The sequence below is a fragment of the Fukomys damarensis genome, unplaced genomic scaffold (genome assembly GCF_012274545.1).
Source record: "Fukomys damarensis isolate Sample0158 unplaced genomic scaffold, DMR_v1.0_HiC HiC_scaffold_29, whole genome shotgun sequence".
Lineage (NCBI taxonomy): Eukaryota > Metazoa > Chordata > Mammalia > Rodentia > Bathyergidae > Fukomys > Fukomys damarensis.
The window spans coordinates 13,019,035-13,043,269 of record NW_022900941.1 but is presented as its reverse complement, the minus strand read 5'-3'; the positions used below and the strand labels follow the sequence as shown (position 1 = coordinate 13,043,269).

The following is a 24,235-nucleotide window of genomic DNA, read 5'->3' as shown; positions in this document are numbered from 1 at the left end:
AGAGTCATCATAAAATACAGCAAGGAGTCAAATACTTTTGATGTAAAAAGAGGCTTGGGCTAAATATAATTATAATGGTATGAATGATTTATTTTCAAGAGAAAATTTCTTTCAGAGACATTTGTATAATAAAATTATGGACTTGTAAAAAACTTCATAACTTATTTAGCCCAAGCCTAATGATATAATTGACAATGTGAAACAGGAAGAAAAGGGCTAAAGGTGTGGGGAAAATGGGAAGGATAGGGGAAAGGAAATAAGGGGAAAGAAAAAAATATGAGAAAATTAAAAAATGGAAATAAAGTATTTATAAATAGGGAAGGGAGGAGGGGGTGAAGGGAGGGCAGGGAAAAAGGGAAAAATGAGAACTAAAACCTGTGATGTAAAGGTACAAGATCGCAAAGATGAATGTAACTGTACTGTATAGCTAAAATGTACCAATAAACTCAATGAGAGAAAAAAAAAAAGAAAATAAATCATTTGGACCTAAAGATCCAGATACCAGTAATCCATTTGAAAGTTTCATCTTACCCTGGGTCTCAGCAAAATTCTAATTTTCATATTTTAATCTGTTTTCTCTTTCTGGTTGTATAGATTTTTAGTAATTTTATTTTCATAGATTTGCCAAAAATTTGTGTTTTGTTCAGTTTTACATAATTTATGCATTAGTTTTTACATCTGACAGTAATGAATTATACTTTATTACTATACTGTATGCCTTATAAGAATATCCTTTTTGAACCATATTTATTTACCATATCCTTGATTATATACTTATTGGGTCAACAAGAGTTCTTGGGTAGTTTTAAAAAAGCAAGAGTTTTTCCTGTCCCTTAAAAGAACACACAGGATAAGAAATAAGTCTGGAATGAATTAATGATTAATTCGTTACACACTCTAATTTTATATGAAATTTACTTTCCTATTTGGTTTTGTCTTGGATAACACCACTAAATTTGCTTCGTATTATTTTTTAATTATCCTTTCTATTACAGTTCTTTACCTCTAAGTCCTCAAAGTCCTCAACGTGCAACTCACCTAGTTAGCATAACACATACAGCTTAAATAGCAAGTCACTATAACTGGAGCTTAGAATTGATCGGCTAGAGGAAGCAGGCTCTCTGCTGTGTTCTAAGTTTAGGGGTGTGTGCAATCACAAATGTACTGTTTTTGACTTTCACTGGAATCAACTGTGACTCAGTTCCTAAGCATTTATAGAATGAAGCAAGTTGATGTCTTCTATAATAGCTCCATGCTGTAGCAGTGATTTTGTTTTTGTTTTTCCCCACCAGTGTCAGGTTTGGTTTCAGCCAACATTCTATAAGCTTATTGTTCTAATTATTGTTAATCATAGTCACAGTATTGTACAATAACTTTCTGGAACTTATTCTGTATTACTGAAACTTTATTCCCTTTAATAAGTACCTAACTTTTGTATCATTTCATCCCTCAGCAACTATCACTTGGTTTTTGTGACTTGACTATTTTAGATCCCACACATAATTGAGATAATGAAATATTTGTTTTTCTTGTATATAGATTTTTTAAATGTACATTTAAATATATTTTATCGTATAGATTTAAATATATATTATTAGGTAATATATCAGATAATAATTATGCATGACCAGATACATTTTTGGCATCTCAGTTTCCTCCTATATAGACTTATCTCAAAAGAGGAAAGTAAAATGATAGGAAGAATATAATCGTTTAATTTTTTTGTCCACTGTATTTTTCAAATTCTGTAACAAGGAATGTATATTTCAGAGTGTATATTATAATTTTGTGGTGGTGCTAAGGATTGAACCTAGGTCCTCACAATGCTGCACAAACTCTGTATCATTGAATAACACTCTCGGCTCTTATGTTATAATTATAAAAGATTACTTATTATTTTTAGTTGGCTAGACCCTAGTGTATAAGAAAATCGAATAAGAATTACTAATTAAATGTTATTACTGTTGTTGTTTGCCTAATGCGCATGCATTCTACTGCTTCATGGTACTCAGTTGTATTCATGGTCTTTCACTCCCTTGGTCTTCTCTCTGTGAAACAGTTACAACTCCCATATGCCGAGTAATTTTGAAGAAAAATTTATCATGTTCCTTTACCTTAAAAATTAAAGCAGTATCCAATGGAAAGTTTTAGGAACTCGGGAAAGATGGATGTTAGACATGTTGGCAAAAGCAAATATTTACTAATGATAAAAATGTACGTGGCTTTCTAAACTAAGGTTTTATTCCATCAGAAAATAATTTTAGATGAAACATTTTTATCTTTTCAGTCATATATAATGTGTTTAAAACATGCTTTATAATTTAAAAAAAAAGATTATTCTGAGGCACTTTTGGATTTCATAGTTTCATCTAAGTTTGTGGGAAGCTTCCAACTTTATAGTTGTGTCCAGAAGCAGTAATTTCACAGTCTACTGTGAAAGATAATAAAAATGAAGGATGATAAGAGTGGATATCGGAAGAAAAATCAGCTTTTTAATTGATATACCCCACAAAAGCAAATTGTAATGCAGGTGAGTATTAGTTTCAGAAAAGGAAAGTGAATTTAGTCAGATGCTTAGCAGGTTGGTTCCGGGTTTGTTTCTGTGTCACTGGCTTCTCTTCTTATTCTATGCAGTTGATTCACAGAGGCAGGAGTCAAGAGAGGACCACATAACACAAGAAGAAAATAGTCTTGTTTTATCATCAAGGAAAAGATTACCAAGTAATTTCTAGGGAATGTGGAATTTGGGGAGGGGGTAACTCAGGGTATTATTTTCATGCTCAGCACTGTTGCATTTAGGATGCAATAGAAGGTTTAAAAGCAATTCTTCCTAACATTGTCAAAATATTATGCTTTAAGATGAGCCCCCTATTCAATTCACACCTGTCTTTATTTTTACCTCTTATTATTTTCCCGCATTACTTTTAACATCTAAATTAGTATCCACTATTTATATGTACCCCTATCACTATTACTTTTCACTGGAATTTGTTCCTTAACTTCCCTGCATTTACAGGTAAATATGAGTCCAGGTGTGATAATGTGATAGTGTTGCTGTTGGCAGATACATCTTCGACCACTAGGTTAAAAAGGTACCCTCTCCAGAGAGAGAGGAACTTTGGAAAGCTGTTGGTTCTGAGGACTTGTTTTAATGGGTTCATCTCTCGATAGGGGTAAGCATGTTGGATGATGAAAAGGTGCATTCTCCTCTACTAGAATACAGCTCAGTGTGTGAGCAGAACCTGAATCTAGAATGTTTCTCAGTCCTGTTGTCCCCTCAGTTGTATTTGTTTTGTAGAGCACAAACTTTCCAATCATATAATGGTCTGTTTTATAGAGATGTACTACGCGTGTGTCAGGCAGTCTTCTGTGCTCACCAGTTCTGCACCTACACTTCTGTATCTATGGATTCAACCTACTGCAGATTGAAAATATCTGGGAAAATGTGTTTTTACTTAATATGTAGACATTTTTGCCATTTTCTCCAAATAATGTAGAATAACAACTACTTAGCATTTGCATGAAGTATTATAAGTAATCTAAAAAAGATTTGAGTATATGGGAGGATATCATTCAGTTACATTCAATTCTGCCCCATTGTATATACTGAGGAATTTTGGTATCCTGGGGCTTCCTGGATCTATCCCCCAAAGACATCAGAGTATGGTTGCTGGTATAAACACTGAGACATTATGCTAGTGATAGAATTACCATAAGACATTTAAGTTAATTTTGTTAAATTATTAAGTTTTACTCGGTTTTAAATTTCTACCTACTTCTTACATTTAAATATGTTAAGGTATCTTTAAAATAATTGGAACTAACTAGTTATTTATCACAGAAAAGCATTCTGAAAGTGCTAGCCTTATGTTCTATTAATGTAATGCATAAGATACACAATTCTTGAGAATGACAAAGTCAAATAATCACAGTATAAATGAAATTATTATAAATTACTCTATAAATTTTTGTATTAGCAGCAGGAAAAATGCTATCCTCTGGGTAGTCACAATACACATTTGGGATAAGGCACCGAATTTCAACATTCTTGTAAGATTTAAAATTTATAATGATTGTCTATTATCATCCAATGGTGTTGTTCCTATCACTGCATGAAAAATATTGGGAAAAGTTTTGGAAATTCTTCTGCTGCGCAGAAATACTTAATTGAACAAAACTCTGGGGCCCTTGACAGCAGATGCAAGTAAAAGAGAGACTGCTGGCCTTCTCTCCACAGGCCTGAGTCCCTGCTAGCCTCCTCACCTTCTCAGTTATTGTTTCTCTTCTTCTCTCCAATTAACGATGCAGGGCCAATTTTGCAAAAGTATCACTCAGACTTTCAGAGTTGTGCAATAAAGTCCCTTTCTGTCTAGTTCTTCTACCTTAATCCTAAAATACTGAAGCCCAATCTCTAAGCCTGCTCTGTCTATTAATTGGCCACTGGTCATCTGTGGCCATTTATACCTCCATTAATATTAAGCCCAACACTGTACTTAGTTCCTCCTTTGGTCTAAGCACTTTTATAAGTACTCTATAGTCATGTTTGGCTATGGCTACCATAGTGGGCAGCACAAATTGGATGTTTGACTTATTGCAGAAACTTCTATTGACAGTCCTGACCTCAGTAATTACTTAGAGTTCAATTTGCATTTTAACTACAGTTCCCTGGTATCTCGCTTTAAATACTCTGATGACATGATAAAAGGCTCATTTCTGTATTGATTGTGTTCTTTCCACTTTATAGTGTCCACTAGATAATTAGTAGTGTCTCATAGGATCAAGGGCAGCACAAGACACAGCCACAGCTTTTTTTAGATTTTAATTCTTTCAGAACACACATATTTGTTTTCTCACAACTTTTTCACTGAAGTAGAATATTTATTGTATTTTATCCATCTGATATAACAAGTTGTAAGAGATTGAGTTCTTTTGAGAAGCAATTCAATAATAACATTTCATTTATTTCAGTCTTCCCCATCCTAGAGATGTTAAAACATAAAAATGATAAATGTACTTTAAGTTATTAAAATGTGGTGAAATGTAAAGCCAGAACTTTATTCCATTTCCAAATCAGAAATAATAAAACTATGTAAATACAAAAATTGCACTTAGTAGTGACTTAATGGATTGAGAGGTTTCTTAAATTATTTCTCTGTTTAACTTATATTTTTTAGGGCCGGGGATTTATCTGAGTACTTCCACTGCCTGCCTCACAAGCACAAGGGCCTGAGTTTGATCCCTGGTACCAAAAAACAAAAACAAAAACAAACAAACAAACAACAACAACAAAAAAATATATATATATACATACACATATTTTTAGCTTTCTTTTAGATATCACATACCTCATCTTTTATTTTGTTAACATAAATTAAGAGACAATTTAATTTTAATTTGTTAATTTCATCATTTTTCATGGCCAAGTTTACAAGTTTTAAAAACTGCATACAATCATAGAACCATCACAATAATAAAAATATAGAATGCGTCATCATATTAAAATATTAGCTCACTTTGTATTCAGCCTTTCTCTTTAATCTCAAGTATCACTCCGCTTTTTAATCACTGTAATAAAATACCTGAGTAAAACAACTTAGAAGAGAGAAGATTTAGTTTGACACACAGTTTCAATGTTTCAGTTCATGATTGGCTAGTTCCATTTCTTTCAGGCTTGAGGTTGAGCAGACGTTCATGGTAGAAAGGTATGACAGAGGAAAGCTACTCACCGATGGCAGTCAGGAAGCAGGGACAGAAAGAACTAGAGAACAGCTTCCCAGCTACAAGACATACCCTTCAAAGTCATACCCTAGTGGCCTACTTTCCCTAACTAGGGACTGCCTTCTAATAGCTATTCAGCTATGCTTTCATCAATGGATTAAACCACAGTTTTAATTAGAACCCTCATGATTCAATCACGTTTCCCATCAGCTGGCAATCAAACTTTTACAACATGGATTTTGGAGACATTTTAAATCCAAACTAAAACATCCTACATCTATTTTCTAAATTCTCATGTCCATCTCATAATGAAAAATGCATCTAGTCCATCTCTAAGTGTCTCCAAACCCTTAACAGTGCCAGCATTGTTCAAAAGCCTAATGGTACCTCTGAGACTAAAGACAAACCCTCAAATGTGGGCTCCTGTAAAAATCAATCAAGTTGTGCATTTCCAGCCATGGATAATTCTAATTTGTTTCTTTTTCTGTCAATTTACATTTTACAGCATGTCACATAAATGGAATCATACTGTATGTAGCCTTTTAAATTTGGTTTCCTTTGCATTTGAGGCTTATTCATGATTTTTCAGTACTTTGCTCTTTTTAGCTGAATAATATTTGATTACATTAATATACTACAATTTATTAATTCCCCATTTGGGAGACATTTGAGTATTTTCACATTCTTGGTAATTATCTGAAAAGTTGGTGTAAACATCCAGGCATAAGTTTTTGTGTGAATGCAATTTTACATTTCATTTTGGCAAATACTTAAGTGTAATATTCCTGAATCATATAGTAACTATACAATTAACTTTCTTTTCTTTTTTTTCCCTCATTGAGTTTATTGGTACATGTTAGGTATACAGTACAGTTACATTCATTATTAGGATCTTGTACCTTTTTTTAATTGAGTTTATTGGTACATTTTTAGCTATTCAGTACAGTTACATTCATTATTGGGATCTTGTACCTTTACATGACAGGTCTTGGTTCTCATTTTTTCACCTTGTCCCTGCCAGGATCTTGTAGCTTTAAATGACAGGTCTTGGATTAACTTTATTTTCTAACAGGCAATTTCACAATCTTACCAAAAATATTTGAGATTTCTGTATGCCCCATACAAACATTTTGCATCATACATAATATTATTACTATTTTTCTATTATAAGTATGTTTGAAATTTCCTTATAAGTAATCATCTGAAAATGTGTGTGTTTAATTAACATTCATCTTTTTTGGTGAAATGTTTGTTCAGTATCTTTCCATTGTGGCATCTGTTTTAGTTTCATTGCTAGAAGTTCTTATGTAGTATAAACATAAACCCTTTATCTTGGGTTATGTGGAATTATTTTCTCACAGTCAATGGTTAAACTTTTCATTTTATCTAATATTTTTTAAAAAGCAAATATTTTTAATTTTGATGACATACTTTTTTATGTACATTATAAGCTCAAGAAAATGTCCCTAATAAAAAGTCAAATTTTATATATGATTCAAAATACAGGTCCAAGTTTATTGTTTTCCTTCCAGATGTCAAATTATTCAAGCATGATTTGTTGAAAAATCTATCTTTCTCCACTGAATTGTCATGGAGGATTTGTTAGAAACTATTGATTTTTTTATGAAGATTTATTTCTTTTGTTGGAGGGGTGGGATACCAGGGCTGAACTCGGGACCTTGTGCTTGCAAGGCAGTCGTGCAGATCTGTGTGTTCACTGTCTTTTCTATGATCTACAGTATATGCCTATCATTATCAAGAAATCATGGAAGTAAGTTGTGTGAATGCTATTTATTCTATTTCGCATTATTTTGGTTTTTCTATTTTTAATTGTTTGGTTTGCTTTTTTGCATTTGCAAAAATCATTTTCAATCAATTTGCTTATATTTTTACTGCGATTTTTATTAGTATTGTATTGTATGTACAATGTATGTAATTTTTGAGGAAACTAATATCTTAAATATATAGAGCACTCCAATCCATGAGTGTAATGTATAACACTACAGCTAGATCTTTTCTTATTATCATCAGCATTTGGCACTTTGAAGATGTAGATAACTGCATATATATTTTGTTTAAATGTATATATGTGTTTCATAATTTTAGCACTATTTTAAAGGGCACTTTTAAAAATACTCAATTTCCAATTGTTTGTTACTGGTATATAAATTCTCACTTATTTTTCTTTACTATCTATTTTTCATATTGCTAAGTGGATTTATCAGTTCCAGGAAATTTATTACAGAGTTTTTTTATTTTCCTTGTAGACATCTTATCTTTTCCTTAAAACATTGACTGGGGATTACCATATGGTGTTAAAGAATAATAACAAAAATGGGTATCCCTTTCTTGTATTAGAAAAGATGAGTGTCTAGTATTTTGTGATAAAATATGATGCCATCTATATGTTATGGTAATGTCATTTATGACATAGAAGTTGTTTGCTTCTACTTATAATTGATATTTTAAAAATGAATGGTTATTAAATGTTAATTGATTTTTCTATGCCCATTAAGAATAATATGAACCTTTCTTGGGGCTGTTAATACAAAGTACAATAATTGATTTAAAATATTCAGTTAGTCTCACATAACTAGGAAAAAATCATTTTCTCATAATATGTTCTCATTTTATCTAGCATTTGCTTTTCCACAATTTTCTTACATCTTTGTTTATAAAGAATATTGATCACTTGTAGTTATGTTGATAGCTTCATCTGGTTTGGGAATTAATATAATGCTGGCCTCATGAAGTGCATTTGGAAGTATTTTCTCTTTTCTTCTAGAAAAAAACACAAATTAATGTTTTTTCTTCATTAAATACTTTTAAAAGTTCATCATTGAAACCAACTGAACTAAGGATTTTCTTTGTTTTAAACTTTTGCTAGTCATTAATTTATTTAATTATGAAATATATATTATGGGACCATGTAACTATTTTATTTCATCTTAATGAAGATTTTGCAGGCTTTTTGTCTTTTAAGAAATTTATCATTTTAAATTGCTCTACCAAATTGGTGAATTTAATATTTAACGTGTTTTAGTAATACTTTTTCCCAATATTTGTAAATTCATCCTTCTTTTACTTCCATCTGAATGCAGTTTTGTCTGTTATTAATATTTTCTAAGAACACATTTTCTCATACTTTCTCTCATTCATCACTTGCATTCTTTTGTTTTAATAATTCCCCTTGTTTAAAGTGAGCATAAGTATACTATCATATTTTGATTAGTGTAAGCATAAGCTATCATTTTTCATTTTTAAACTTTTAATATGTAGGTATATTTATGTATAATATTAAATCACATGTATAAATAAATGATAAATATCATATGTATTAGTTTTTTTCAGATAACATATAATTATATCTTTTTTCTTTTATTTAATTTGAAAACCTCTGTTTAATCAGCTTAGAAGATTTGTATTTAATGTAATGACTGAAATGTTTGGATTACGACAACTTCTTTTAAGTGTTTTCTTGGGTTTACAGTGTGCATCTTAATTAATTGATTTCAGATACTGTTTTCCTACTTCAAGTCTGAGGTAAAGATTTATAAAGTTTTCTTCCTCCACTTGTGGATCATCATCCTACACGGCTACTATTTTTACTATGGAAAATTAATTTTCCCTTAGAGGAATTAAAAATAAGAAAAAATAACATTTATTTAATATTTATTCCTCTAGATCCCAGTATGAGTTTCTTTTAGAGTACAGGTCTGTGTAGTTTGCTGGTATTACATTCCTTCAGCATTTCCTTTATCATTTATTTTAGTGTAGTCTGTTGGTAATGAATACCTTGCTTTCATTTGTCTAAAAGAATCTTTTGCCAGACATGGTAGCACAAGCTTATAATGTTCTCACTTAGGAGGCTGAGGCAGGAGGATAACAGTTAGTTCTAGGCCAGCCTGGGTTACATAGTGAGTTCAAAGCCTACCTAAACTACCTATAAAGACTTTAATCTTCAAAAATAAAAATTTAGCCCTGGGGATTTAGCAGTTGTGCCACCGCCTGCCTCAAAAAAACAATTTATTTAACCTCCTTAAAAAAGAAAGAGAAAGTTGTTTAAACTTGAAAGCTTTTATAATTTTGCTTTCAGTTTCAAGTGTTTATGAAACATCATTTTATAATATTTGAATGTTAAATGTCTTAATCTAGTTTTTGTTTTCTTTTTAAATGTTATATAGGTACATATAGGGTATTTGTGTGAGAAAAGTAAATGCATTTAATATTTGGGTTTTTGTCTTAAACTGAATCTAACACAGTTTTGTAGGCTGATGTGGTTTTTAATTATTTAGAAGAGATGATATAAATTTGGATTTGCATTGATCTATTAAAATGACTAGCAGTTCAGTATAAAATATAACTACATGTTGTAGTTTTGAGACTTAACTATAAAAGTAAATTCATTAAAATTCCTCATTGGAAGTCTAGACTCTGCTATTTTGTTAACCACTTCTGAAAATCTACAGAAAGGCCATTGCCATATGTTGAAATCATAATGTCCCAGAACTACTGATAAAATAAAATTTATGATTGAATCCCAGTGTTTAACTTTTTAATGAGCTACCAGAAAATTTTAAGTTACAAAAGTGACAAGTATTTTATCTGTTGGACAACATAGGTCTAGGTCAAGTTCCAGATCTACGAATTTATATCATTGTTGTTGCCATAATTATGCTTTGATCTGTATGTATGGTTCCCCTATACAAGTAGTTATTATATGCTTGTGACCTGTAGTCATCATGAGTGAAAAAAAAGTTCTACTCTTGAACCTCAGCCACAGATGCCTGCATTGCTTCATGGTTTCTGAATAAAGTCTGTGGTATTTTCAAGTTGGCTTGCTGAGCCTCAGGACTGAAGGCTTTGCCACTTCAAGACAAAGATTTTTTTGGTAATAAGTTAGTGTGGATGACACGTTAGCAGGTTAATATATATTAAGAGACTGAGAATGAAAACTAGCTTCTTACATATTTGGGTCCCATCCCATCAGGGACCTTAAACACAGAGGGCAGATAGATTTTTATACTGAGATTCAGTGAAGTGTTACATTTGGTATAGAAGAAAACAAGCTTCTTTAGATATTAAAGTCACTGTTAGAGTAATTGCTCTGCAAAGCTGTGTCTCTGGAGTTCCATTTCCTGTTGAACAACAAATTTTTCTCATCACTTTGGCATTCACCTCATTTTTCATAAGCAGAGTATAAAGAGCACATTAATCTTTACAGATGCCTGCCTATATTTTTATTCCAAGGTTAGTTATTGTCAGATATTTTCAACCCTCGGCCTTTTTCCTTACCAAGAATTCTTTATTAATGTCTCAAATAACTTCTCACCACTTCAAAGAAAACCATTTATTTTAGTTGAATATGTTATCATTACCAGGAAAATGAGGCTGAAGAAGTTAAGTCACTTGTCCATAAGTAAGTGCCAAGCGGGGCAAATCATGCAAATCGATATTTAACATTCAACTCACAGCCATGCTTTCACTCTTCCTGCATTTTTATTTTTATTTTTTTTCTCATTGAGTTTACTGGTACATTTTAGGTATACAGTACAATTACATTCATCATTGGGATCTTGTACCTTTATGTGACAGGTCTTGGTACTTGTTTTGTTCCCCTCATCCCTGCCCTCCCTTCACCCCCTCCTCCCTTCCCTATTTGAAAATACTTTATTTCCATTTTTTCATTTCTCTCATTTTTTTTTCTTTCACTTATTACCTTTACCCTACCCTTCCAACTTCCCATACACCTTTAGCCCTTGTCTTCCTATTTCACATTGTCAATTACATCATTAAGATCTTATGTACAATCAAGTTTTTCACACCAGAGAAAGTATTCGGTATTTACACATGTGACTTATTTATTTCACTTAAGACTATATACTCAATATGCATCCATTTTCCTATGAATGACTCTAGTTTCTCTTTCTTTATGGCTGAGTAATATTCCCTTTTATAGAAAAACCACATCTTCTTTATCCACACTCCAACTGAGGGGCAAATGGGCTGTTTCCAAGTTTTAGCTATTACAAACTGTGCCACTATAAACATGGGTGAGCATATATTGCTATGCTATGATTCTTTTAATTCTTTTGGGAGGACACCCAGCAGAGGAATAGCTGGGTCAAATGGGACTTTGAATCCTAGTTCTTTGAGCTCTCTCCATATTGATTTCCATAGTGGTTGTACCAGTCTGCACTCCCACCAACAATGGAGAAGTGTTCCTTTCTCCCCACAACCCCGCCAACATTTGTTATTGTTTGATTTCTTTATAGCAGCCATTTTTTGGGGGGTGAGATGGAATCTCAATGTTACTTTCATCTGCATCTCTCAAATGACCAGTGATATGGAACATTTTTTCATATATTTTCATGATGCTTTTATTTCTTTTTCTGAGAAATGTCTGTTCATTTCAGATGCCCATTTTTGAATCAGGTCTTTATATTTAGGGGGGCTATTTTTTAGTTCTTTATATATTCTAGATAATAGTCCTTTGTCTGAGGAGCAGCTGGTAAAATTTTTTTCCACATTGTAGGTTGTCTTTTTTTTCTGTTGATGGTTTCTTTTGCAGTGCAGAAGCTTTTCAATAAGATGAGATCCCAGTTATTGATTCTTTCTGCTAGTTCCCGAGCTACTGAGGATCTGTTCATAAAGGCTTTTCCTATGCCACTGTCTTCAAGAGTTCTGCCTACTTATCTTCCAGCAAATTTAGTGACTCTTTTTTAATATTTAGATCTTTAATACACTTGGATTTTAGTTTAGTGCGTGATGAAAGGTAAGGGTCTTAAATTTTAATCTTTGGCAGGTTGAAATCCAGTTTTTCCAACACCATTTATTAAAGAGGCTATTTTCCTCCAGTAAGGATGGTTGATTCATTTGTCAAAGACAAGGTAACTGAGTATATCCGAAGTTGTTTCTGTATCTTCCAATGTATTCCACTGATTGTCAGGTCTTTTTCTTTGCCAGTACCACACTGTTTTTATCACAGTGGCTTTGTAGTATAGTTTTGAATTGGGAATTGTTATACTCGCTGCCATGCCTCTGTTGCCAAGGATGGCTTTTGCTATTCTAGGTCTCTCTGGTTCCAAATGAATTTTTGGATTCTTTTTTCTAGTTCTCTGAAATATACTGTTGTAATTTCAATTGGCATTGCATTGAATCTGTATAGCAGTTTTGGTAGTATGGCCATTTTCACTATGTTGATTCTTTCTATCCAGGAACAGGGGATATCTTTCCATTTTCTTATATCCTCTTCGATCTCTTTTTTCAGAGGGCCATAGTTTTCAGTGTAGAGATCTTTTGCTTCTTTTGTTAGATTGATTCCTAGATACTTCATTTTTCAATTGGCATTGCATTGAATCTGTATAGCAGTTTTGGTAGTATGGCCATTTTCACTATGTTGATTCTTTCTATCCAGGAACAGGGGATATCTTTCCATTTTCTTATATCCTCTTCGATCTCTTTTTTCAGAGGGCCATAGTTTTCAGTGTAGAGATCTTTTGCTTCTTTTGTTAGATTGATTCCTAGATACTTCATTTTTTAGAATTTGAAACTATATAAAAAACTTTATGTTTGTTTTTAATATAACAAAAATGAAAAGACATACTGAAGAAGGTGGGAGAAAATAACTGGCAGGGTCACCAGTCCCCTATCCAAATATCCTAGCATGGCGTTAACTCTTGCTTGGAGGAGAGAGGGTAATTAAGTCCAGGTCTTAGACCTGAAACCTAGTAACAAGAACACTGTGATTAAAACCCAGCGCTGGGTAAAGGCCAGCACTGTAGTCAAAATATTACCTATACATTGAACCTCTGAAACTGTTGGGTCAGACACCTAGACTGCCTTTAGTGCCCACCTTCCACATCAGATGACACAGCTGGGAGCAAGGTTTCATCCTCTGGGGAGCACAGCATGCATAGCTGACAAGGGCACTGTCTCAGAACCAAGGGTCTAGCCCACCAAGGTGAGACCAAGCACCTGGAAACTGAAATCACTGTCTGTAGACCAGAGCTCACAGATGGAGCCTATAATCCATCCCTGGCATCAGAGAGCTGAGCACTAATGGGGAGGACTTACATTTCCGCAGCATTGTTGCAGTCATGCATGGTCTGCGGGCGTAGGTACTCTATTCCTAAGACTATGCACTCCATTGCTGTGAGACACGTGTATGACCAAACTTAGCACCAGCCTTGGTGGCCAAGTGATTATTTCCACCACCTATCCCCCAGCCACTGATAGCATGGCAATCACCAGGCAGTATGCACAGACAAGACTAGAAATACCCTGGAGCTAGGCAGAGACCTATGTCCCAGGACAGACTTACATGTTGGCCTACATCACTGTCATCTGCACTGTTGCCTCCTTTGTACAACTAAGACTGTGCAAATCTTTGAGATTGTGAGCCTCAAGTGCAACCCAGCTTAGCACTGGCTACCTTGATGGCCAGGGGTCTGGCTTCACTGATACATCCAAACCTCAGACAGCATAGCATGGTGCAAGACACCATTATATCAGGACAAGACAGGGTAGTGAGCATAATATTTTGTCTTGGAATGTAGTACTGAGCTAGTGAAATCTAACACAGTAAAGAGCCTAAACTCTTCGTATCTCTGGGCCTGCCTGAAGACTGGCCCTTTGCAATAGTCTTAGTGCCAGAAGGACACACAAACTCATTCTCTTAGACTTCTATTTTAGCATCAACTGAGGCTGATTCCAATAAAGTTGAGCCAGCAATTCCTCCTTAAGGAGAGGCAGCCCACAGCAGTTGTGAGCCTTGGTCCTAACCCTGTGTTGATGAAAAGATGGTGTGGGATAGAGATCTTTCTCCATTGTCTGTCTGTCTCTCTCTCTCTCTCTTTCTCTTTCTTCCTTCCTCTTTTCTTTCTTCTTTTCCTCCCTTCCTTTTTTGCTTCTCTCCCTTCTTCCTTCCCTCCCCACTTCCTTCCTTTTTCTCTTTAAGAGTAACTGTGAGCCTTGGTCCTAACCCTGTCTGTCTGTCTGTCTCTCTCTCTCTCTCTCTCTTTCTTCCTTCCTCTTTTCTTTCTTCTTTTCCTCCCTCCCTTTTTTGCTTCTCTCCCTTCTTCCTTCCCTCCCCACTTCCTTCCTTTTTCTCTTTAAGAGTAGGAAAATTTTACTGAGAGATCACTCCTGAGAGACAGGAGGAGTCCCAAAAGTGGATGAGATTTTCCTGATGAGTAAATATTTTTAAAGTGCCCTGCTTAAGAAAACACAAGCTAGGACTTGATTCTGCTAAAATGAGGAAGGAGTGTTGTCATTAAAGTTGCTGGGGAATGAAATGACTGTTTTCCTTGGCCACATATCATATTGGCTCAGTAAATAAGGCCCTGGAAATGCCAGCGTATTGAGACAATAATTTTCATCCTTTCAGTTCTAGTTTCCAAGGTTAAGTCCTATATTATATTTCTGCATCAATATGCTGTCAATAAAACTAGTTTATAGGAAGAAAGACAATGTTTATATTTATTTCAGTATAAAATGAAAATGTACGGTGCTGTCAGCTAGTGACCTTAAAGTGGAGTGCATGTTATTAAACCTGATATTTCCATAGCCTGCTAAGTAGGAAACAGTTTAATAGCAATTAGTGTAGAAGTTACTCATTTCCATTAATTAATGAAGTAAGGTCCAGTACATGAAAATATTTTATTACAAAGACAAGCATTGTCAACTGGGCTGTCAATGAGGTTGACAGACGTCAGTAATGTATCATAGTGAAAATGATGTATTAAACATGAATCATTGAAAAACTGGCGAGTATTTCTGAAACAAAATTGGGCTTTATAAACAACATTTCATTAGATGACTTCTAGCAATTAAAAATGCTGAAAAATTTATTTTGATATAATTAGTTTATTTCTCTAATAGATAAAATGTCAGGAAATGATTGATTTTCCTGACTATAAAAATCTCCTGCTGTTTAATGAAATTTTTTCTTCTTTTGCTGGTTATTGTTAATATGTGGGCCAGTTGAATAATATCCTAGTTAGAATAGTCCTATGTAAAGTTGAAAATGCCCCACAGGTAATATTTGATATGCTATCTGCTTTTAAGATATGAATTATTAAATGTGCATCTTTCTTTTTAAAAAAGTAATGTAATGAAACATATTTACTTCATACAAACCCATTAGATTGTCAGTTTTTATGGTCAAAGTGTTGGTGAAAATATTGTTTCAAAATTGGTATGAATACATTATAAATGTTAAAACAATACCCAAACAATATCCTATTCTCAGTGTGAAGCCTGCTACACCCAAATAACCCAAGAAAAAGAGTTAATGTCAGTTTTTCATGTAAATTGAATGGACATGCTATCACCATGCACACAGACTCACCAAACTACTACATGGTTTCATGGTTACTGTTTTGTTTTTAATTATAAAGTTTATTTTCATTTTAATATGTTGTGGCAAAATATAGTGTGATTTGAACAAATCTAAACTTTATCTCCTTCGTCGTCACTAATTTTAGTCTCATAATTTTGCATGTGTGCTACTTAACACAAGGATGATGCAGTTGGAGAACTATACGTTTTAGTCACTTTCTACATTGCTGGGGGGAAAAAACTCAGACCAGTAACATAGGAAAGGTTTCTTTTGTCTCACAATTTTTAGAGATTCCAAGGTAGGGCAATATGGCAGAGGGGCATGGAGGAGGAAAAGCTATGAACATCATGGCGCCAGGGAGCAGGGAAAGAGCCACGAGAGGAGGTGGGAACAGAGATTATTATATCCTTCCAGGTCACGCCCACAGCTACACACCTCGTCCAACTGGGCCCCATCTCCAAGAGCACAATTACTTATAAACTCACTAGTGGACTAACCCGTCGACAATTACAGCGCTCCCACTATCCAATCACCTCCCGACTACATGAGCCTCTCAGGGAACATCCAGATGAAAACCAATAACATGGTTTCTTCTCTATGTTGTTCTAATGCTGCTTCTCTATGTTGTATCTAAATGTGTAACAAAAGTTACAAAACTAATTGAAAATACTGATAAATATTAATTGTACTTTTAATTCTCACCCATATTTAGTTCCACTTTCAACTAATATGTTTAGTGTTTACAAAAGTCTAGTTTTGTACTGAAAGATTTTTAAGATTTCTGTAGAGCTGCAGTTTACAATTTTGTGGATCATATCTGCAGCACAGTTGTCTTCTCTCTCATTATATCACCCTAGTCCTTAATTGCATAATAAGCAGAAATCTTTCAAGTAAGGGAGTCGTGACTCCCTCATCTCAAAGAGAATCTCATCCTAGAAAAAATTTGGAATCATTGTACAACCAACTTCAAAGAACAGCATTTTTTGGCTATATATTATCTGTTCTCACTGGCATGCTTTTATAAATTTACTCAAAGGTATAGTATCTCACAGTCAATGACATTCATAACCTTCTTTTAAATATTCTCCAGGCCATGAATAAGAATGCTACTTATAACAATTAAGAGAAAACTTTAGTGTCCAGAGAGAAAACACCTCTAGTTTAAGCATAAATTACAAAAGTGCCCTGTTCTTGTTTGTTTTGTGATTGTACCTCTCCTTGATATGAATCCCAGCAGATCATAAGTAATGACTGATACGGTAAAGAAAATCCTGTAAAAAATAATGAAAGATTTACATGTTTAATCTGATAAATGAGAACATCTTTCCAAAATGAAGTCTCTTAATTGTGATAATCACAATTCATTCATGCGTAATCCTGTCAGTAAAACTTAAGATGGTGGCTTAATTGGTTCTTTAGAAGTGAATCTTTTACAAAGTGGAGTTGTGCGTTAGGTACTAGTCTCTGAAATGGTATTCAGAGAGATGAAATCATGATGTCAAATGGGCTGCGTTCAGATCATGGCTTTGCTTAAACTTTAAATTTTAAATTTAAGCATTATGGGATCGATCTATCATATGAATTATGAGTGATAATATCTATTTATTAAATTGTTAATTTTATAAAATATGAAAACATTCAGAGTCCAATATGCAGTGAATGCTCATTTTGAGAACTGTTATTATATACAGGACCCCTAAAGTTTGATAAACTAGCTGCATTTCTATCACCTATATTAATCTCTTGAGTGCCTATATCACCCATTCTTTTCTTTATGCTGTATTATTGAAAACAAAAGTATTACTTCATTGAAAGCCTTGCGATATGCACATACTAACCTAAACATGACCTGCAGCAGGATGCTCCCCACTAGTGCAGCGTTTCTTAGCATTGTAATGTCAGCTGGATCATGAGCTCCTCGGGGACAGAAATCACATATATCATGGTCCTTGCATCTGGCAAGGTCACTAATTTATGAGCTTGTACATAAATGTTGTTCAGTAGTTATTCATAACCTGACAGACAATATATAGGCATAAATAAAAATGTTCAGTTGATGATCTGTTGTATTTTATCCCATTTGTAATTCTTTTTATTACGGTAATTGAAAAGAATTCTAGGTGTACTGCCTGTATCAAAGAAGTCACTTAGCAGATGTTCACTAAACAAATAGATGTAGCTAATTTCCATGTGCAGAGCATCACTGCCACCATTCATACTTTGTATAATTTCATTGTGTTCAAGCCCTGACAAGCTTTAATTATGCCATTTTTTTCTTCTGGTAACATCTCATGCCATCTCTTTATTACTAATACAGTCTAGCATTATTTTTGTATTCCATCTTGGCAAATGCGTCCTTGCTAAAATTTACTTGTCCCACTCAACTCACACCTTTGGGGATTTTGGTATCTCAAAGATGTGCAGAGCAAAAGGACCCTGAATTGCCTGGTGCACACTTTTCTAGATGAAGCCAAGCAGATAAACGCTATGCCTTCATTCTACAGCTCTCAGACTGTAAAGAAACAGATCTTTCTTATCTATTTAATGCTCTTTTTAAAATGTATTCTGCTGTTTTTGTTGTTTAAAATCGGTCACTGCTGCTTACCCCGAACCCCAAGTATAGCGCTAAAGTGCAATTTGTTTCTTACTGCAAGAGGCCGTGGGGCTTCTTATGGAGATATATGTATATTATATTACTCCACTCAAGCATGAGTCATAATGTTACTGCTCATGAGTCCAATGTGAATGAATTAGTCTTTAAAAATAAAGGAATATGAAATGAAATTATGTATCAATTGATGAAAATGTTATGATCAGGTGCTCAAAATAACCTAATCCTGTGTTCTTCATAGGAGTGATGCTTCATTATTTGCTAATATTGTTTTTGCAATGTTGTTATACATATAACCATTTAAGAATAGTGTGAATTGGCTATATCACTCCTGCAGTCAACTCTCAGTAATTAGCCTTGTCTTAGGAACTACAAAGTAAGGTAGAGATGATCTGGTCCAGTTTGGATTGCATAATCTTTTGCTACTTTCTGAGCCTTCCTATACTTTTTTGTATCTTTAGATTGAATGATAGTACTTCTTAAGACCAGCGTCCAGGAATACACTTTTATCACATTTTATACAGTATATCTTAATTCTGTCCCCTCTCACTGTAACTATCCACACTCAGTAACAAGTGGTGGAACATCATTTGCAGAGATGGATGAATATGAACTTTTGTGACTATGAACGTGTTTGTCGCTGAGGATCTCATTTGGCTTTGGTTGCACAGCACCCAGTCATTAAGGGAAAGGCCATAAGGTTACTAACAGTGACTTCCATATTACCCACATCATGGAATCAGCTTTGCCTAGCCAGTAAAGAAGGGGAGGCTTGGGAAAAGGAATACTAAAATATTAGGAATTTTTTTCCATGGAGAGTGAGGGTAGGGGGATTCACAGTATATTTATAAGAGACTGCATTGATATAGATCTTCAGTAAAGCTAAATCTAATTCTCACTGAATAACCTGCTGTTAAAGTTTCTCTAACATCGTATGATCAATAGAAAAAAAAAAGGGAAAAATGCTTATAACTCTTCTCAGCATCCCACCCTCATTGCATACTCTTTATATTCTGCTGTGGGCATAGGATTTTATTTTAATTATGGAAAGTTATAAGCAAAAGAAGCATTTGAGATCTGAGAACACACATGTACAACAACAACACAGGATGCTGAATTTAAAGAAAAGATCCATTAGAGGAGTAAAGAATAGATTTTAACTTTATGTAAAGGGCAAACTGCGGGCTTTGTGCATATACAGAGAGAAGACTGAAGTATTTGAACTTATTATGTCAGCCTGCCCTAGGTTTGGAAGTAAGTCTTTATTGTGATCTTCTGCCTTGGTATAGTCATTGAAACAAATGCTATAACAAACTAAAAAGTGCAAGCAGCAGATTTATATGTCCCCTACTCCATTTCATCTGAAGGAATCTATGTGATTTATATTTACACATAGAGAAGAGCTAGAAACCTCCATAAGAAATATTACAGAAGACTGGTATTCTTATATTATACTTAGTTATATCTCAGTGGTTGTTTGGTGGTCTGCTTTACCCAAAACAATAATGCACAGCAACTATTTCTCTGAACATAGATATGTGCCTAGCAAGCAGGGATAGTGCATTAGGTGATTACTGAATAGGATGAATAGTGTCTTTTTACTCATAACAGCTTTGATACATTTATCTGTTTTGAAGACCAAGTGCTCATTTGGCACTTTGCTTTAGCAACAAAACTTTTCTGAGAGAGACATAAAAAATGTTGACAGAGGTAAACATATTTCTCATTTCTGTAGTACAGTAGATGTTCAGGGTTTAAAATTTGTAGTCAGAGCTGGGTGTGGTGGCACACACCTGTAATCCGAGCACTCAGGAGGCTGAGGCAGGAGGATGGCTGTGAGTTCCAGACCAGCCTTGGCTAAATAGTGAGTTCCAGGTCAGTCTCCACTACATAGTGAGACCCTATCTCAAAAAGAACAACAACCAAAAAAATTTAAAATTCGTAGTCAAGTATGGGATTTTACAGAAGTCAATGTGAATCTCAAAATTGACACCCAGAAAAACTGTTTTTGCTTAACACTAAAGTGAAGGCAACCTCAGAATTAAGTTACTTCAAAAAGAAGAGAAAATTAAAGATACATTGTAAAACACAATTCTGTAAGAAATGAGAAATTTTTGAAATCTCAATGCAAAGAGAGAACAATAGTAGTATTTTGCCAAATAGGGAGCCACTCTTGTTTAATTAAAGATACTGTTGAACCTGAAGAAATAGCAGACTTCCAGAAAGTATAATTGACAGTATTAAATTTGTAACACGTATATGCACTCTAAGAATAAAAGAGGCTTGGGCCGGTGATTTAGCTCAGTGGTTCCACTGCCTGCTTTTCAAACACAAGGACCAAAGTTTGATCCCTGGTACCAAAAAAAAAGGAATAAAAGAGGCTTTTTAATTGAATGCTGAAAAATAAAATATCCACATACATCCTGAAATAAAAATATAACAATATAGCTAGGTAAAATAAACTTCACTAGAATCATAAAGCTTCTGAGAAAAATAATTTTAACTGAAGAACATACTCGCCATTCACTTTCTTAATCTCTTTTGCAACTCTCCTATCTTCTACATCAAATCTACTTGATAAAGACAGAAATATGATATTATTTCTGCATTATGCACTGTACTCCTGTTTGAGATTTTTGTCACCTCGTGAGAAGTGTTATTATCTTTGGGAAAGTGACCTTTGAAAAGAAACAGTATTCCTCAGAGATAGTAATAATACGTCTGGAGGATTCTTTACTTGCAGCAGCTATTTAAGGTACCACTCCCAACCATTAGGATGAAAGGGTGGGGTATAATATTCCATGTTACTTTCACCAACAAACACTTCAACACGCATGCTTTTCCCTATCAGAACCATTATTCAATAAATGTCAATAGAACATTGCATATAAACATTTGTACTAAGTTATGTGGAGGATGAAAGGGTAACACATACCTGTGCTTGACAACATTCAAGCGGGGAAAGGAGTATATAATTTACACTTCACAGTGAGAAGCAACCTAAGAGCTACACAGTACAATGTGAGCAATGTGGATTTCAGTCGCAGGAAGCATGAGCTGCACGCAGTTGCTGTATTAGACACTTTCCACTTTAGCTAACATAGGTGGTTTTAGTGGGAGATTGGAAGGGCAGTGACAAAAGTTCAGGATTTACAGAAAGAATCTTCTTAATCTATTTAAAATGTAGATAAAGTCAAGTGAGGCAGGGGATGGTAAGGGTAGAAAACATATAGAAGCCCAAACTCCATGGTATTTAAACATCAAATAGAGTAGTTTGATCTTCATTTTTCAGGCAGTGAGGTGTTACTGAAAAGTGTATGGAAGAAAGTGAGCTAGTTACAACTATACTTATGATAGGAAGAACTGAATGAGGTTGAAGGTCGCAAAGAAGATCGAAGGCTGTTGTGGTTACCCACAGAGGAGGTGATAAACTCCCGTACCAGAAGATTTCAAATTTTGAATTCTCTATATCAGGACCTGAATTTTCTGGATTTCATCAAAAATTTATAGACATTAAAATTAAGCTTTTTTCCCCAAACTACAGTCAATAATTCTTCTTTTTTCAATTTCAGATTTTTCGTTATTCATATACAGCTTCATATGTGATTTACAACATACATACTAGGTAAGTTCTTCTATTTTCTGGTTTTCATGAGCAATTGTGCAGATAAATTATTTGTATAGATGTAAAAATATTCACATTTCTTTTCAAGGGAAGTTTGGGAGTTAAATCCCCCAGAAGTAGAGGACTCCATTTTGCAGTATGCAGCCTGGGGTGTCCAAGGGCAACAGCTGGTAAGCACAAGCTTTGGCGTACACTAAATACTACTGCTCAAAGTTCAATGGAAAATGTCTACAGAAGTCGCTTCCTTGTAAAAATTATCTTTATATTTGGTGTTTCTCTTAAGTTCCTTTGTACCTTTCTGTTGTTGTCTGTCTGTCTGTACTCTGGTTCTGAAGTTCAGATTGGAAGGATGAGGCATGGAATCACCAAGCAGACTCAGGGGAGGTTTCTGGATCTTTCCATTTTTAATAGGCAGAGCAATCACTTATATAGCCAAGGAGCAAGGGGTGGGACATTGCATATGGGGCATAACATGACTCGTTGATCTTTTGGATAGGAGGCAGTGGATAAGAGAAATGGGACATCCTTCAACCGGCTCTAAGCCAAACTTCTGAGCATCCCTTAGCCTGCTAGGAGATGTGCCTGTGGCACACTTGGCTGAGCCATGCTTGAATTTCTCTCACATTTTCCCCTTTTTCTTTTGACTCCATCGCCTCAGTCAAAAGTACTACATTAGCATGGGTTTGTTTATACCAATGGGAAGCTCTTTAGCTTGAGGATGAAATAAAATATCAACCTACATATAGTAAGCATGTAAGGGGAGGATAGAGTTGCAGCTTTATAGACACGTGGGTGACACACATATCACTATAATTTGCCTGGCACCGGCTTAGAACTTTAGTTTCTGATATTTGTAGTTCTTCCCAAACCAGGTCCAATTGAGTTTGCAGGTGAAGAACAGCAGTTTATACATCTTGAAATAGGGCTGCACCTTGTCCTACAGCGAGGGATGTATTATGGGTGAGTCGGCCAAGGGCGGCAGCATTCGTAATTTGGTTATGCAGGGTAACAGAGGCGGTGGCTGCAGCAGTTAAAGTGGCTGTTAGGGAGATGACTGGCGGTGATGGCAGCTACACCAGATCTCGCTGACGTCATGGGTGAAGCATTACGGCGAAGAGGGGGTCAGATTCTCAACATTCACCCATAAGATTTATGGGTAGCCTAATTATTGGGGGGTGTGTGGAGCAGCATTCGATTTGGTTATGCAGGGTAACAGAGGCGGTGGCTGCAGCAGTTAAAGTGGCTGTTAGGGAGATGACTGGCGGTGATGGCAGCTACACCAGATCTCGCTGACGTCATGGGTGAAGCATTACGGCGAAGAGGGGGTCAGATTCTCAACATTCACCCATAAGATTTATGGGTAGCCTAATTATTGGGGGGTGTGTGGCCAAAATAGAGGCACCAGGTTTTATTAGCGAACATGGCCGGATAGATGCAGGAGGAGACATGGACAATATCACTGAGCTTGAGAGAGGAATTGGTTACAATGAAGAAAAACGGCAATGGAAGACAGGCTGTGAATGGTAAAACAGTACCGTCGGGGAAGAAGGAAGCAGAGGTGCTAGCAGGAGAGAAGGAAGTGTTAGCATTGAAGGAAGCATTGGCACCTAAAGTGAGGAACAGTGGACTGAAGCCTATGGGCCGTTTACCTCCGATGAATCTAGAAGAGAAAAATTACCCTCAATCAAGGAAGGGTGAAAGTTGGAATCACTGCCAAACACATGGGGAAGAGTAGAGTTCCAATCCACTGTAACAAAAATAGGGGCTTAGGGTCAAGGGCTCATGCTTGCGTGACCAAAGGGGGATCCAGGGTGCCACCCCAGGGCCGGCCACCGTGACGGGATAGGCCCGGAGAGGTGGGGTCCTTTTAAAATATTTTTAAAACATGTTTTGGAAGAAGGCTTCATTCAAATGAGGACCATCATCACTGGACGATAGG

The 24,235-nt window shown here is 35.1% G+C and overlaps 1 protein-coding gene across 4 annotated transcripts in view; it reads left to right on the top strand.

Moving 5' to 3' along the window:
- Dpp10 (dipeptidyl peptidase like 10) overlaps nt 1-24,235 on the top strand; it is a 1,319,241-nt gene that overhangs the window by 1,143,106 nt on the left and 151,900 nt on the right. For all 4 annotated transcript variants that reach the window (XM_033757133.1, XM_033757135.1, XM_033757134.1 and 1 more), the window contains exons 6-7: nt 22,244-22,296; nt 22,385-22,466. In XM_033757133.1, coding sequence (XP_033613024.1) covers nt 22,244-22,296; nt 22,385-22,466 — 135 coding nt within the window. The remainder of the gene's footprint in view (nt 1-22,243; nt 22,297-22,384; nt 22,467-24,235) is intronic.